Below are 14,139 nucleotides of genomic sequence, written 5' to 3' on the forward strand. Positions count from 1 at the left end.
TGCATAATTTCTAGAGATTTTCTATATAATGAAATATGAGTAAGTAAACTTAGTCATGTCAACAGATTAGAACTAAATTTTCAAACGTGTTTTTTCAAGGATCTAAATACTCGACCCTGAATAATACAGGTTTGCACAGTATGGGTCCACTTACCCATATCTTCTCTTCCTTATGATTTTCTTAATAACGTTTCCTTTTCTCTAGCTTACTTTATGGTAAAAAGATAGTATATAATCTATGTAACATACAAAACTTGTGTTAATTTGACTATTTATATTACCAGTAAAGTTTCTGGTCAATAGCAGGCTATTAGTAATTACATTTTTAGCGAGTCAAAAGTTACACGTGGATTTTCAACTGTGCTGGGAGATGGTGGCCCTAACCACTGTGTTATTCAAGAGTCAGCTGTGTGTGGGGGGAGGGGGAGGGTGGGGAAGGACGGGCGTGTGTATGAAAGAAATCTGTCACTGAAATTTGTATTCAAAATTAAGTATCAATCCAATGTTATTTTATATACAAATAAGTACATGAACATAGTTTATCATTAAAAAGGATTCTACTTTCTACACTTCTTTCACTTTAATGAACATATTTTTCTTCATAAACAATAAGCTTGAAATTAGGGTCTACCTGAATCATAATAAAGTCTGAATTCTTAAAAATTCCAAATCACGGTATAAGAAAAGAAGATTTTACAGCATTTAAAATATGAAACAAAAAAGGGACAATACCTTTGGGAGGATGGAGTTTATGGCCAGTCTTCTCACACCACCCCACTGGGTGAATATCCAGAGCATCTGCATTTACCCAGAAGTCGTAGCAATCAGAGTAGCCGTCAAAGTGCAATTTTATCCGGTATCCACAAACCTGAAATAGGTAAGGCAGGCTGACTGACTAGAAAAACAGAAAGAAATCCAAAATACCCAGAATATCTCTGTACAAAACTTGTTTACAAAATAAAACAAAATCTATTGATTTGGGTACACAAATAAACATGGACAGTCAGTGTGACATGGCCTATGTTCATCAAAGTGCCATAAAAGCAAGTGAACTAAATGACAAAATCTAAAGGCAAAGGCCTTCTCTGGAAAGAACTGAGCTGCTGTGCTTTGGCATTCTTCCCAGTTATATCAGAAGCGCAAAGATACTACGCGAAGACTGATTTTCCCACATATCCGTGCCCTCTCTTCGTTCTTTATATTGTACCAGCATGCATCAGCAAGGAGGGCCAGCAGGGACAGAGCCAGCCCCTCACAGGGCACGCAGCCCCAGCAGAGTCCCAGGGTGACGCCCCGCTGTCCGCTGCCTGAATGCTGGCTCTCGGCCTTTGCAGAGCGCTGCAGACTGTGAGAGCCGGCCAAGGCTGGTACACAGAGGGAGGTCTACAGCTTCTCCTCTCTACCAGTAGCTGCGTGGGGAGAAAGCCAGAAAAGCCTTCCTCAACTCATACTTAGCAGAGACAGGTTCCCTGGAACACCAGTAAGAACTCACTTTATGTAACGCGTGCTGAATGCTGAGGCCACGCAACTGTCTAGAGGGTTGCTCTTGGGGAAGTTCTGAGTTAAAATTTCACAGGGGTTGAGGAGGCCTCAGCTGCGTCACTCTCTGCCTTGGGCTCTCAGATAGAAGTCAGCCTCTCAATCCCTTGGCCTCTAGCACAGCAGATGTGTTCAGGTGGGAGCACACAACACAGTAGACCTCTAAACACTCCAGGAGCACCTGCTCTGCAGAAGCCGGTCAGGAAGCTTGAGGTCAAGAGCGCAGGGCTGGGACCACTAACCATTCTCGAATAATAAGGGAGATGCTTATTTACTGCCATGGAAAGTCCTCTGGAACATACAGTTAAAATCCAAGTGGCAATAAATTCTAAGAAATGCTCTCTGTAATATACTAGTAAACTAGTGTATTATGTGTATAATATACTACTATAATATACTAGACTAAAATAAATATATAAATAGACTAGAACAATTTTTCTCAAAAAATTTCACAGAGGTACCTTGAAATACTAAAAGATATATAAATATCTGTTGGTCTAGTTCTTTTTCTCTCTTTTTTTTTGAAGATTTTTATTTATTTGAGATAGAGAAAGAACAAGTTGGGGGAGAAGGGCAGAGGGAGAAACAGACTCCCCACTGAACAGGGAGCCTGGATGCAGGACTCCATCCCATGACTCTGGGATCATGACCTGAGCCAAAGGCAGAGAGAACTAACTGGGCCACCAGCCCCCCACCCCCCATTGGTCTGGTTCCTATGTTAAAGAATCAAGTAAGACCAAAGCGATGGAGTCAGAAGGACCTGGGGTCAAATCCTGCTTCTACTACTTTGAAGCTGTGTGGCCTTGTAAACATCACTTAAGCTCTCAGTTCCTTTATCTACAGAACAGGAATGAAAACACATGAACTGCATAGGATTCTTATAAAGATTCAGTGAGTTAATACACAAAATAAGAAGTATGATGCCCGGTATCAGCACTCCAGATGGAACCTTTTCCCGTTATTAAAACCCCATAATCGCCATCTTATTGCAAAAGTAAAGACAAGGCAAGGCTTACCTCAGCCACAGTGAGGACACAGTACACAGACTGATGTTCAGGGTCCACACCTTCTAATTTCATGCCAACTTTAAACCCATTTTTGTTATATGGAAAGGATTGATACTAAAATGCAAAATGACACTGGTTTTAGTATTTTGTCCTGAGAGTCCAATTAAAATGTGACTAATTACCACTCTTAAATAAAGACTAATGAAACAGCTAAGTTCTTCAGAGCCCTGTCCTCTAGGTCCCAGATTTGCCTCTCCCCGTAATAAGAACTGCTACCAGTTCTTTCATCCCCTTCCTAGAAAATTGTATGTGCAAATAAGCAGTAGATATACAGATCCTGTCCTCCCCATATTCAACCAAATAATAACATGTCACACACACTGGACGAGACGTTCCTTTTTTTTTTTTTTTTTTTTAACTTAGTTTGGAAGGATTCCATCATTCCATCATGATTCCCTTCATCGTTCTTTTTTTCTTCATCATTCTTTTATATCGATTATTAGTTAATTAATATATTAATCTTATTTTTTCCATAATAAGTTGCTCTCTATTAGAGGACACACTATTAACATATAGGTTAATATGTGACAGATATACACCTCATTACTTGACCTTTTTATAGTCTTTGATAATTTTCCACTGAATTATTTGGTGGTCCTTTTCTTTTGGATTTTTAAGAATTACTTAGCTGTTTCTAGTGCTCTTACAGTGTCAATTACAAGGCTGTTTCACTGATTCAAGTAATGAGGTGTACTTAAGCTTTTTTTAATGTAAAAAAATCTATTCTACAAAGAATCAAATTTATAGAAAATAATTATATAGAACAAGTCCATATGTAATTACAATTACATTTAAATATTCTTTTTTTTTACATTTAAATATTCTTAATGTAGACGTAATCATCGTAACATTTACTATTCATCATGTTTTTAAAACTGCCTAAGTGAATGCATAGCTAACAAGGTATCAATGGAGGATTTATTACACACCATGATTAAATATAAATAATTTAAAGCAAGGTTCAGTGGACTACACTCTATGGGTCTAATCCAGCCCACAACCTGTTTTTATAAATAAAATTTCACAAGAATATAGCCATAGCTCTTCCTTTATATGTTGTCTAAGGCTGCTTTTATTACAATAACAGAACTGAGTTGCAGTAACTGAGCCCAGATGCCCTACAAAGTTTAAAATATATATCATCTGGCCCTTTTACAGAAAAGGCTTCTTGACCCCAGGTTTAGCCCAGTGGTGGCAGCTGCTACTCAGAACCACACCTGGTAGCTATACTTCTAACTGAGCTTAAGTCACTTATGACAAAATGTTTTTATTACAGTTAACAGAATACAATAACCTGCTTTTAGATTTTTGTTGTGATATTACATAAACCTCAGTAACCCATTTTCACTTCTCCCAACGCCGTAATGTTGACATGAAATTTCATGCCAGATTTTCTTCATGTATGAGGTTTTCGGTAGTAGTAGAGGTATCCCTCTTAAAATTACTGAGTGGGAGCCTGGTAAATATCAAGAGAAAAGAGCAAGTGTGTCCCGACATGTGTCTGTGCATGGGGCATGGGGGCGTGGTCAGCCTATATTAACGTTAGCTGCCCTTGCACTATCCCCTCCACATAAATACACTCATGAAATACAGTATGTTTGAGAAATTATCCCAAGTCACATTTCCTACAAAAACAATGGAGACATCAATCCTAATTCCAGATCAGAATTCCAAACCCTTTGCCCTTGTAGACAATGCCCTTACAGACTATGCAGACAATGCTTTCTAGAAGGGCCCGTACCTCCTTGAAGAGCTTCGCGGGCACTGCCACAGCTTTTTCCTCCTCCAGGTAGGACGCCCAGCACCAGGCTTTCTTTCCTTTAGGAGGCAAACCTGAAAAGCAAGTGAAACTAAAGGCTAGGGTTCCCAGATATAAGAAATCGGAGATGTACCTTGTGAAGTCTCACTTTCCAAACTACTACTATGCTGGGATCTTCTTTTACTTCCATGACTGGTATTACCCAGTCTCCTCCTGGCCCCTCTTTCAAAGAAACAAAGGTAAGGAGTAAACTGTGGTGTATAAGCAGTTATGATGGCAGAAGAGAGAGGAGAAGAATTTAGAATAAATGATGGAGACAACACAGGGAACCAAGACAGAAGAGTATCATGAAACAAGATGATCCAAAAAGGTTTCCTGAGATCAAGAAGCTGAGGACTAAGAAGAGGCCAGAGCAAGGAGTGCTTAGGGCATGGCCGCTAATTTGGGAAGGGAGGGGCCAGACTTTGAGCTGCAAAAGAATCTATAAGTGATAAATGTATGCCACCAGCCAATATCCATTTTATTGTGGATTTATTTAATAAACAATAGAAATGAAAGGAAGGATATAATAGCAAAAGGTATTTGGGGGAGCGAGATTTGAGCACGCTAAGATGGAGCCCATGAAAAGAAAAAAATTCTGAACACCTAAGGAGGAAAAATAAATGACTGAAGGAACAAGGTCCCAGAAGAGCTGGGGCTCTGAAGACAGAAAAGAGAAAGGTTAAAACACTGGTGAGGCCGAGAGCAGAGTGAGGAGCTGACCCCCTATCATCTCAGTGATGTAAAACAGAAGGTCATCTCCCCCCAGAATATGAGTTAGGCTGTGTGCCTCAGGCAGGCAGAAATACTTGAAGCCGTGTCTGAGCAACTGAGAGAGGAATGGGCAAGGAATGCATCCACGCGGTGAGGACACACACTGGCCTCCCGCCCCAGTTTGCAGGGACGACAGGAATGGCCAGGTCGGCGGTGGGGCTGCCTTCAGTGCGCAGACCTGACGCGAAGGGCTGGCGGACAGACGGGACGCGTCAGAAAGGGGAGACAAAATCTAGTGGGCGTCTGTGGAAATGAGCTCAGGGCCATGATGGATAAGGAGGTCAGGTCACCCAGTCAAGTATAAAAGGAAAGGGTCTAAGGACTGGATTCCTCGTGAAAATAAAGTGTTGCCTGAGGAGCAATGACCAAAAAAAAAAAGGCTCCCCATCAGGAGGTTGAGGTTTGAGAGGAAACACTGAAAACTTGAAGCCTTAGGAAATGGACAAGAACAAAGGTTTTAATCAATGTGCAAAAGTAGAAAAAAAAAACTATTTGGTGGAAAAATATCGGAAGCTGTTTTCAAGTTTGAATGGACACTACTCAGAAATTACTAATTTCCATTTTTTTTTTTTAGGTTTTTTTTTTTTCCAATTTATTTATTTTCAGAAAAACAGTATTCAGCTAATTTCCATTTTTTTCCTTATCTACTTCTTCAAAACTCTGATTTTTATTGACAAAATTTAAAAAAACCCAAAACAATACCTTCACTACCATAGTGTACATTCCAATTAAGATGAAAATGTCTACCTGTGTGAATTATTTTCCACTTCATAAAGCCACAAGTAAAATCTTTCTTTCATCAACTTACCCTGCTTCAGTACAGCTGAATCACCCCGTCTTTTCCTTCGGGCTCTCTGTGAACCCCTCAGGATTCTTCCATCTTGCTTGTTCTCCTACAGCAAGAAAGGAAAATTATGATTTTAAAAGCTCATGAAATTGGCACCAACGAAAAGTTAGAGAGCTGTCAGAGAGCATTATTATTTTTTGTACTTTTCTTCAATTCACTTCGTAACTTTTAAAGAAAGAATGAATACAGGTCATTTGAGAACTGTGTTGCTTTTCGCCTGAGGCATTACAAAATAAAAACGTTTCCAAGAATCACACTCTGCAACAATTCAGATACCGTTCCTGCCTTCTTGGGGCACTTTCTTCTTATAGCTCCTTGACCACTGTGTGTGGATTTTCCTCACACCCCACTGGCCTGTCTTTCTCGGTCCCTTTGCTGGTGTCTCCTCCAACCCACTTCCTTTCTCTTCTCTATTGAATCCCTCTTCCTGGGTTTTAAAGATCATCTGTCTGCCCAATATCCCCAGTCTGTAGCCCTGACCCTCTTCCCTGACTCCAGACCCCTGTACCTGACTGCCCACCTGGGATCGCTACTCGGATACCCAATGAACATCTCAAACCCATGAAGCCAGTGGACTCTAGATTCTGTACTCCAGTCTTGCCTTCCCATCCTCAATAAAAGACGTCATTACCCAGTCAATTATTTAAACCAAAACCTGAGTTATTCCTGATCCTTCTTTCTCCCTCACCACCTTGGTAAGACAGTCTCCAACATCTACCCTAAATCCAGTGACTTCTATCTTCCCTAGCCCTCCTTAATGAGTCTACTGCAATAAACTGAGTGTTTCCCTGATTTCATTCTCACTTTCACATGCCAACACTAGAGCCATTGCTTTAAAACATAAATCATGTCATCATATTCCCTTGCCTTCAACTTGCTCATGGCTTCCCATCACACACAAAACAGAATGAAACCCCCTAAGTCTGGTTTCTCAGGAAGCCTTACATGGCCTGAACCTCTTCAGCTTCATCTTACTCTACCCTCCTTCACCTTTAAGGCTCAACTAAGCTTTCTTTATTTCCTCAAACAAAACACGTCACACAGGTTCTTGCTTTAGGGGCTCTTCCCAGCCATTCCACTGCCCGGGGGGTGCCTCAGTCTTTTGGCAAAGCTGGGGCTCCCTCTTGTTACGGAGATAACACTGTTCTTGCCAGCTTCTCTGGGAGGCCTCCCTGATAGCCCAGCTTAAAGGAGCGAGCCAATCCTCATGCCCTACTTTGTTCTCACATAGCATTTATCACAGGCTGCCGTGTCTCCTGTTTATTAGCTATCCCCTTAAAAGAATGTGGTGTCCTTGAGAAGAGAGCTCCTGTTCTCCCACTGCCACACATCCCTGTGTCCCCAGCTCCTAGGAGAGAGACGAGCAAACAATGGTGGGTCAACACCAATGTGAAGGGGAAGTCTTCAATTTCAAGACTTTCCAAGTTCTCTTTTCACATAGGACCACTATATATACTTTAGGGATAGGATATTTATGCCTTAATTAGCACATTCTGAATTAGTTTCCCCTAAATATACCTGACATTTATCTGCCATTTTCTACCTACTTGCATAGTTTTATGGGATCTGTCTGTAATTTACCAAAATGGGATTGACATTTTTGCTATTGAGAGGGACTGAAGATTCATTTGCAAAATTAAAGATTTTGCTGTGGCCTTGCTCTCCAGTAATAAATTTCAGCACACCCTACTTCTTCAGCCTAAGAGAGGAGTACCATTATTTATTATTCTCATTTTGAAAGGTGGACAGTGACACCCAGAAGAGGGTAGGGAGGTAACTCGCGGATGGAAACACAGAAAGTCATGGAACCACCACTGGAAGTCAGCGCCTCTGACCAGGTGCTATTCTCCTAGGAAGCACCCCGTGCCCCCGGTAGGTACACGGGGGATACTAACCATCTCGTCATCTCTCTCTTCTCCATCCTCCTTGGAGTCAGCCTTCAGAGATAATTTCGGTTTCTTCTTCCGACTACACTTAGGATCTTCTTCCTCATTGTCTTCTCCTATGTCCCTTTCTTCCTTCTGATCTCTGTTGTGTTTATAAACCCAAAACAGTGACAGGAAACAATACCTATCAAACATCTACATGTTGATTATCATGCAATTAAAAAAAAATCATCCTCCAAAGGAAAAATATTAACCACCAGGAGAAGTATGTAGGCATCAGAACATCACAGCTAAGTAACACCTGAAACCACTGGCATACATAACAGCCCAAGGCAGAAAATGGAAATTAGCTTATATATTAATTTCAAAAGGGGATCAGCGCCGTCTGTGAAACAGGCTCTAACAAGTTTAAAAATGATTTGTCTTTCACATCTGCCATCCACACTAATAAAAGAAACAATTATTTAGAGATGTTTTAGTCTTCAGGGCAATTTTAATGCAAAGATCTAGTAATTATTAAGAAGGACAAGTGCAACTGAAAAAAGGCCAAGTATAACTTTGTAAAATAAAAGTTGGCCAACAAAAACAGACAATTCCCACTACGCTGGTGAAAATACATGGGAAATACCACAAAAATATATAAGGGTCAAGACACTTCTTTGTGGTACACAGTTATACGAAAAAACACACCCTGGTGATTAGCTGAACTCTGTCAGACAGTCCCCAAATGGCCAGGTCACACAGCACCGTCAGCCACAGCGGACACCCCTGTCTTCTCATCAGCAGTCTGCCCCAAGATCTCCAGTTGGACAACTTGTTACACAACTCTCTAAGGCCATCTTCATTCAGCTGGTCCCCAGTTTGTGGTGGCTTTGTTTCACCAGTGGACTGTTAGCGGAGTTACCTAAGAACCCCTCAAATACAAACAAAACTGCTTTTCCATAAACATCAGTATCATCAAAATGTATGCAGCACAGAGAAATTCAAATACGCTTAGCAGAGGCCTGTGATATAATCAAAAGGCTAAAGAGGCAGAGATTGTACATGCAGATATGACTTAAGCAGGACAGCCCAGATCAGACACGATGGAAGTAAGGGGGTCAGCATCCACATGTCTCTAAAGGCAAAGTCTCTGGGAGAATAAAGGGCATGAGTGGGTGACCAATGTCGGACAGCCTCTGTATTCCCAAGTACCATGACCTTGGACTCTAAAACCCATTGTATAGATGGAACAGGGCAAAAACCTACTTGTCTTTGATATGCCGGGCACAATTCTGGCTGCAATAGTTTCCTCCAGAAAGACACTCATCTACATTGCCATACTGACAACAGTTCTCACAGAATTGAAGCCCTTCTACTTTCACTGGATCCTTCAACCTGAAAGGCATCCCAGTCTTCTCTGAAAAGACTAGAAGATGAAAAGGAGAAAACAAAAAACAAAAAACCAATTAGAAACATGACAGAAAATATTCCAAAATACATTTAAACTTTTTCTTCTAATAATTTTGTTAGCAACACAATACAAGAATAATGTTTGTTGAATGAATGAATGACCAATATACAGTGCTTGAATACAGAGAAAAGAGAACAGGCTTAGGAGGAATCATTCAAATCACTTACACAACAAAAAAAAATTTTGCAGAAAAGATAAAAGTTTATCTAAGGCGTTTTCCGCAGAGTTCAAATAAGATAAAGAAATTTTCATTACTAAATTCAGAAGATGAAACTGTCAATCTACAGAATCCTATTTTATGGATGTATCTGACATAATTTTAAAAGGCTTATCTATGTTATATACATTTTGATGAGTGGTTTTATGCTACTAAATTGGTTAAGTCACCATCTATGTGACTTTTCATGTAAAGGAGCTCCTAAATCATAATGACCCAAATCATTTAGGAACTCTGCCTGAATTTGTTAGGCTAATCATTCATTCAGCAAACATGTATTAGGCACCAATTTACACTAGACACTGATAATGACAGTACAGACCTTACCCAAGATAGCTCACAGTCTAGAAGAGAAGACAGGCAAGAAAACCAATATTTATAATAAAATGTGATAACATGCACTTAAAGCATGAACAAGTTCCAGAAGTAGTACAGAGGAAGAAGTGATTCAGTTGGCCTGGGGTGAGGTCAGGGAAGGACTGTCTGGTACAAAGCCTCAACTCAGTTTTGAAAGCCAAGAGGCATTTACCAACTGGACAAAGAGAGAAATGGCATCCCAGCCAGAAGAAAGAGCATGAGCAGAGGCAAGGAGGATGATACCACATGACGTGTCAAGAGAATGACATAGAATTCAGTGCTGCTGGCACTACCAGGACACTGTGTACAGACAGAACAGAACAGAGAGCAAAGTGGCACAGCAAGCAGGTGAGTGGTGCCACCCGGATCTTTGTATGGTCCACTACAGAGACAGTAAGAAATCAACGAAGTGAAGAAATCAGATAAGCGATCTACAAAAGTTCCCCTGACTTCAAGGTGTGGGACCAATCAGGTGAAATCAGCAGCAGAGAGGTTCTCTAGGTGGAGTCTGCGACAGTTCAGGTGAGAGCTGAGAAGGGCCTACACTTAGGCAGGGGCAGTGGTCCTTAGTAGAAAAAGCCAGATCTGAGATGTATTTAGGAAATAAAAACCCAGAGGATTGAGGAACAGGCCGCGGGACTGGGGGAGAACAAATTCAGGGTGACTCCTAGATATTTCTTGCTTGTCCACTGGGTGGATGGTGCCACCACCAACTGAAATACGGGTTACAGAGGAAAGAGTAGGTCTGGGGGAAGGGGAGAAGGAAATAGAAGATGAATCGCATTTCAGACATGTGGAGTTTGAGGTACCTGTGGGACATCCAGGTGGAGATGTCCAGTAGGCAGGTGGAAATACGGGCCTGGTGCTCAGGGGAGAGGTCGGGGCTGGAGATACAGATTTAGGAGTCATCAGCATATAGGTGTTAGTTACAACCATCGGATAGATGAGAAAAAGGTGGCAGGCTTTTGGCTAAATCACCTGGGTAGGCTATTACAACACTGGATTTACTTAATAATTGCCAATTAACCTTGCCAATTAACAGATCTGGCATTAGGAAAGAAGACAGTTTATAGTTATTTTAAAATATAAAAGTTGGTTCTGTATGAGTTTTGTTATAGAAATTTACCTAAGAACATGTGCCATGAAAATCACCCAGGATTTTCAAAGTTCCAGCCTATTTTATAAAACCTAGATATTCTTATTTTAAAACTCTCAACAGAAAGGGCCCTGCAGATGACCCATTCGTACCTTCTTGAGCAGTTGGTACCATCCAAGTTGTGGTAGCTGTTGCTTTTTTCACGTTTTCCATCTCACTCTCATCTGTGATAACTTCCAGGGCTCCGAATTCATTCACCCGAAACTAGGGACAACATGGTAGAAAGAGGCAACATTTACAAAAGCGCTCAAAATGGTAATCGCTCCATGGCTGACACATATAGTCTTGAAGCAAACTGATTATGCTTTAAAAGTTCATTTCAGCAAATATATCTAGGTGAGCCCTCTGCTAATATTAAGTCCTTTGCGTTTTACTAATCTAGGGACTCGGGGACGGAAAAACAGAACAAAGCAGCAAGGTACTTCTTCCGGTAAAATGACCAACCACCCCTGCACTGTGCTGGTAGAACTGACTGCTCTCTCCACGTGCTCTAGCATTTCAAACACCAGTTCTTGATAGGGCTTTTATTTTTTTTCCTCTCTTCTTATTTCGTATTACTACTTACTTAGTAATCAAAGTTAGTAAAAGAAGAATTACTGTTTTCCCAGGGATCAACTTGTCTCACCCAACGCACCCAGGCCAAGAGAAAGAAATCTTTCTTCCAGAAATAATGACCTACACTCGCAACTCCTTATATTTCCAAGATGTAGATGAAGAAGACAAGTGTGAGCCACGTGAGCCCCAGTTCTGTACTTCTTTCATTCACTGCTTCTTGGAATTCTCCATCCTATTCACCTGGAGTCCTCTAAAACAACCGGTAAAGTCTATGAGATGTGAACAGATCTACTAGCTACAGATCAATGCTATCAAAATTACAGGCATTTTGATTTCATGGACATTTTGACTTCAAATATTGCAAATTTCCTCTCATCTCATGGCAAGCTTCAAACCAAGTATGTTTCTGCAATAGCCAGGTTGTACTGTGCACGGGTGGAAGGCTTAACCACCATCTCTGTGCAGCGACACCACCACTAACCTCTTGAACAACTAGGTTTTCTCTCCTATTCATGAAGTTCAAATTTTCCAGAGTCCTCTGCTTTTCCATAAAATAAAATGACCTCAAGGATCCACTAATTTTTTTTATTTATTAAAAAAAAATTTTTTTTTAAGATTTTATTTATTTATTTGAGAGAGAAGGAGTGAGAGAGAGCATGAGAGAGGAGAAGGCCAGAGGGAGAAGCAGACTCCCCAAGGAGCTAGGAGGCTGATGCGGGACTTCATCCCGGAAGTCAGCGATCATGACCTGAGCTGAAGGCAGTCGCTCAACCAACTGAGCCACCCAGGCACCTGGATCCACTAATTTTGACAGCTGATGAAAAACTGGAAAGCTCACCATTCAAATCATAAACTTTTTGCTTAAAGTTTTTAGATGTTTCACAGAAATACCTGTGAGCATGCCAATATGTAGTAGTGAAACTTAAGACTGCCATTCCCCAATCTAAAACATCTATTTAGTCAACATGCCAACAGAACAATTCATTTAATCATTCAAACTACAAGTCAGAAAAGACTGAGGCAAAAATTACTATTCCTTCCACCAGGAAAACACAGCGCCTTAAAAAATTTTATGCATGTACTCTACCATGATTAAAAGGTTTTTAGACTGACAAAGCTGAAATTGTTAAGGGAAGTGAAACTGTTATTTCAGATACAAGTTCCCAGCTAACAGGTGTTTACTATACCTGGTGTGCTCACCTAAAAATGTCAGTGTAGAAAGTGGCAAAAAGGTAACAGAGGAAAAGAGCTAAAAATAACCTTACTTTTTGGAAAACAAAAAATTTTTAAATGATCTACTCTGGAAAGGGACTATTTCAAAATAAAGCTGACAGTACCATCTACTGGGCAAGACTAGAAAAAACAAGCCATAATGATTACTAATTAATGATATGAAAGAATGAGACAGAAAATCAATTCTGCATGAATGTTTAACAAAACCAGAGGCATGAACTTTGTCATTCAGTTCAGGTAAGTAGTTTTACTTTTATTATAGGTTGACGTTAATTTATACCCATTTGAAAACTACAGAATGTGAGAAATAGCACCATTGGCATTATTACTTGGAGTCTCCTGTGGTAGAAGCTTCCAGCCTGCTGCTAAGCTGCAAGGCTGCCTTTCCAACGCTAGAAAGAGAACACCACTGAGTTGAATCTTTAAAGTGCAGAGTTATGACACCCGGAGTTGAACTTTAGGCTCAACTACTCTCGAAGTTAAAAAGTAATAGTCCCACAATACAACAATTAATCCCAGTTATCTTTTCCTTCTAATACTTATTGCCAGTAAATGACCTATAGCCGAAGTATAGAGGAAAGATGCCACGACACTGAGGGACACAATGAACTCCTGGAAGCCAGGGATCCATAGCTGGGCTTTTGCATGAAAATACATGCAAAATTATGTCATAGTTCTGGGAATCAGGTTCATAAGTTTCATCATATCCTCAAAGGTATTCTATAACCCTGAAAAAGTAAAGCGCATCTATCCTAACCAAATTTACTTTATGTCAAAAATTAACCTCTAAGCGTTTTCAAAGTACTCTATCATATGCAAAAAAAAAGAGGGGTTAATTTTTTTTTTTCCTGGCTTCTCAGTTTGGATTTACTGTCTTTCACAATGTTACTATTGTAGAAAATGCTGGATAACATATGCTGGTAGGTGCTCCCAACATTGCTGGAGTTCCACAGATGGAATTCCAGAAAGACTGACACATTCCCCAACATTTTTTTACCCCAATAAAACACCAGGTTCTGAAGTGGGTAATGCTTTTATGAATGGTTTTAGAGCCATGGAAACTTGAACTAATCCCTCTTACTTCTTTTTTCAAAGTTATTAGTTCTTTTCATCCAGACATCTAAAAAGCAGCATTAAAATTTATCATGTGGCTCCATTCCATAATCAAGAACATCAAAATTATAAACTTTACAAAAGAAATTTATTAAGCACATCAAACACATCAGCTGACATTGTAATTTGTTCTGTTGGTGGATA

The 14,139-nt window shown here is 40.3% G+C and overlaps 1 protein-coding gene across 3 annotated transcripts in view; it reads right to left on the reverse strand.

The window, feature by feature from the left end:
- L3MBTL3 (L3MBTL histone methyl-lysine binding protein 3) overlaps positions 1–14,139 on the reverse strand; it is a 111,781-nt gene that overhangs the window by 70,447 nt on the left and 27,195 nt on the right. For 2 of the 3 annotated variants that reach the window (XM_044249080.1, XM_044249070.1), the window contains exons 4-11: positions 11,187–11,298; positions 10,748–10,822; positions 9,160–9,319; positions 7,921–8,053; positions 5,987–6,071; positions 4,348–4,439; positions 2,556–2,660; positions 733–868 (exon numbers count right to left, since the gene is read on the reverse strand). In XM_044249080.1, coding sequence (XP_044105015.1) covers positions 733–868; positions 2,556–2,660; positions 4,348–4,439; positions 5,987–6,071; positions 7,921–8,053; positions 9,160–9,319; positions 10,748–10,822; positions 11,187–11,298 — 898 coding nt within the window. The remainder of the gene's footprint in view (positions 1–732; positions 869–2,555; positions 2,661–4,347; positions 4,440–5,986; positions 6,072–7,920; positions 8,054–9,159; positions 9,320–10,747; positions 10,823–11,186; positions 11,299–14,139) is intronic. The other variant, XM_044249087.1, reaches the window with a different exon arrangement.

Source organism: Neovison vison, chromosome 1 (genome assembly GCF_020171115.1).
Source record: "Neovison vison isolate M4711 chromosome 1, ASM_NN_V1, whole genome shotgun sequence".
NCBI lineage: Eukaryota > Metazoa > Chordata > Mammalia > Carnivora > Mustelidae > Neogale > Neogale vison.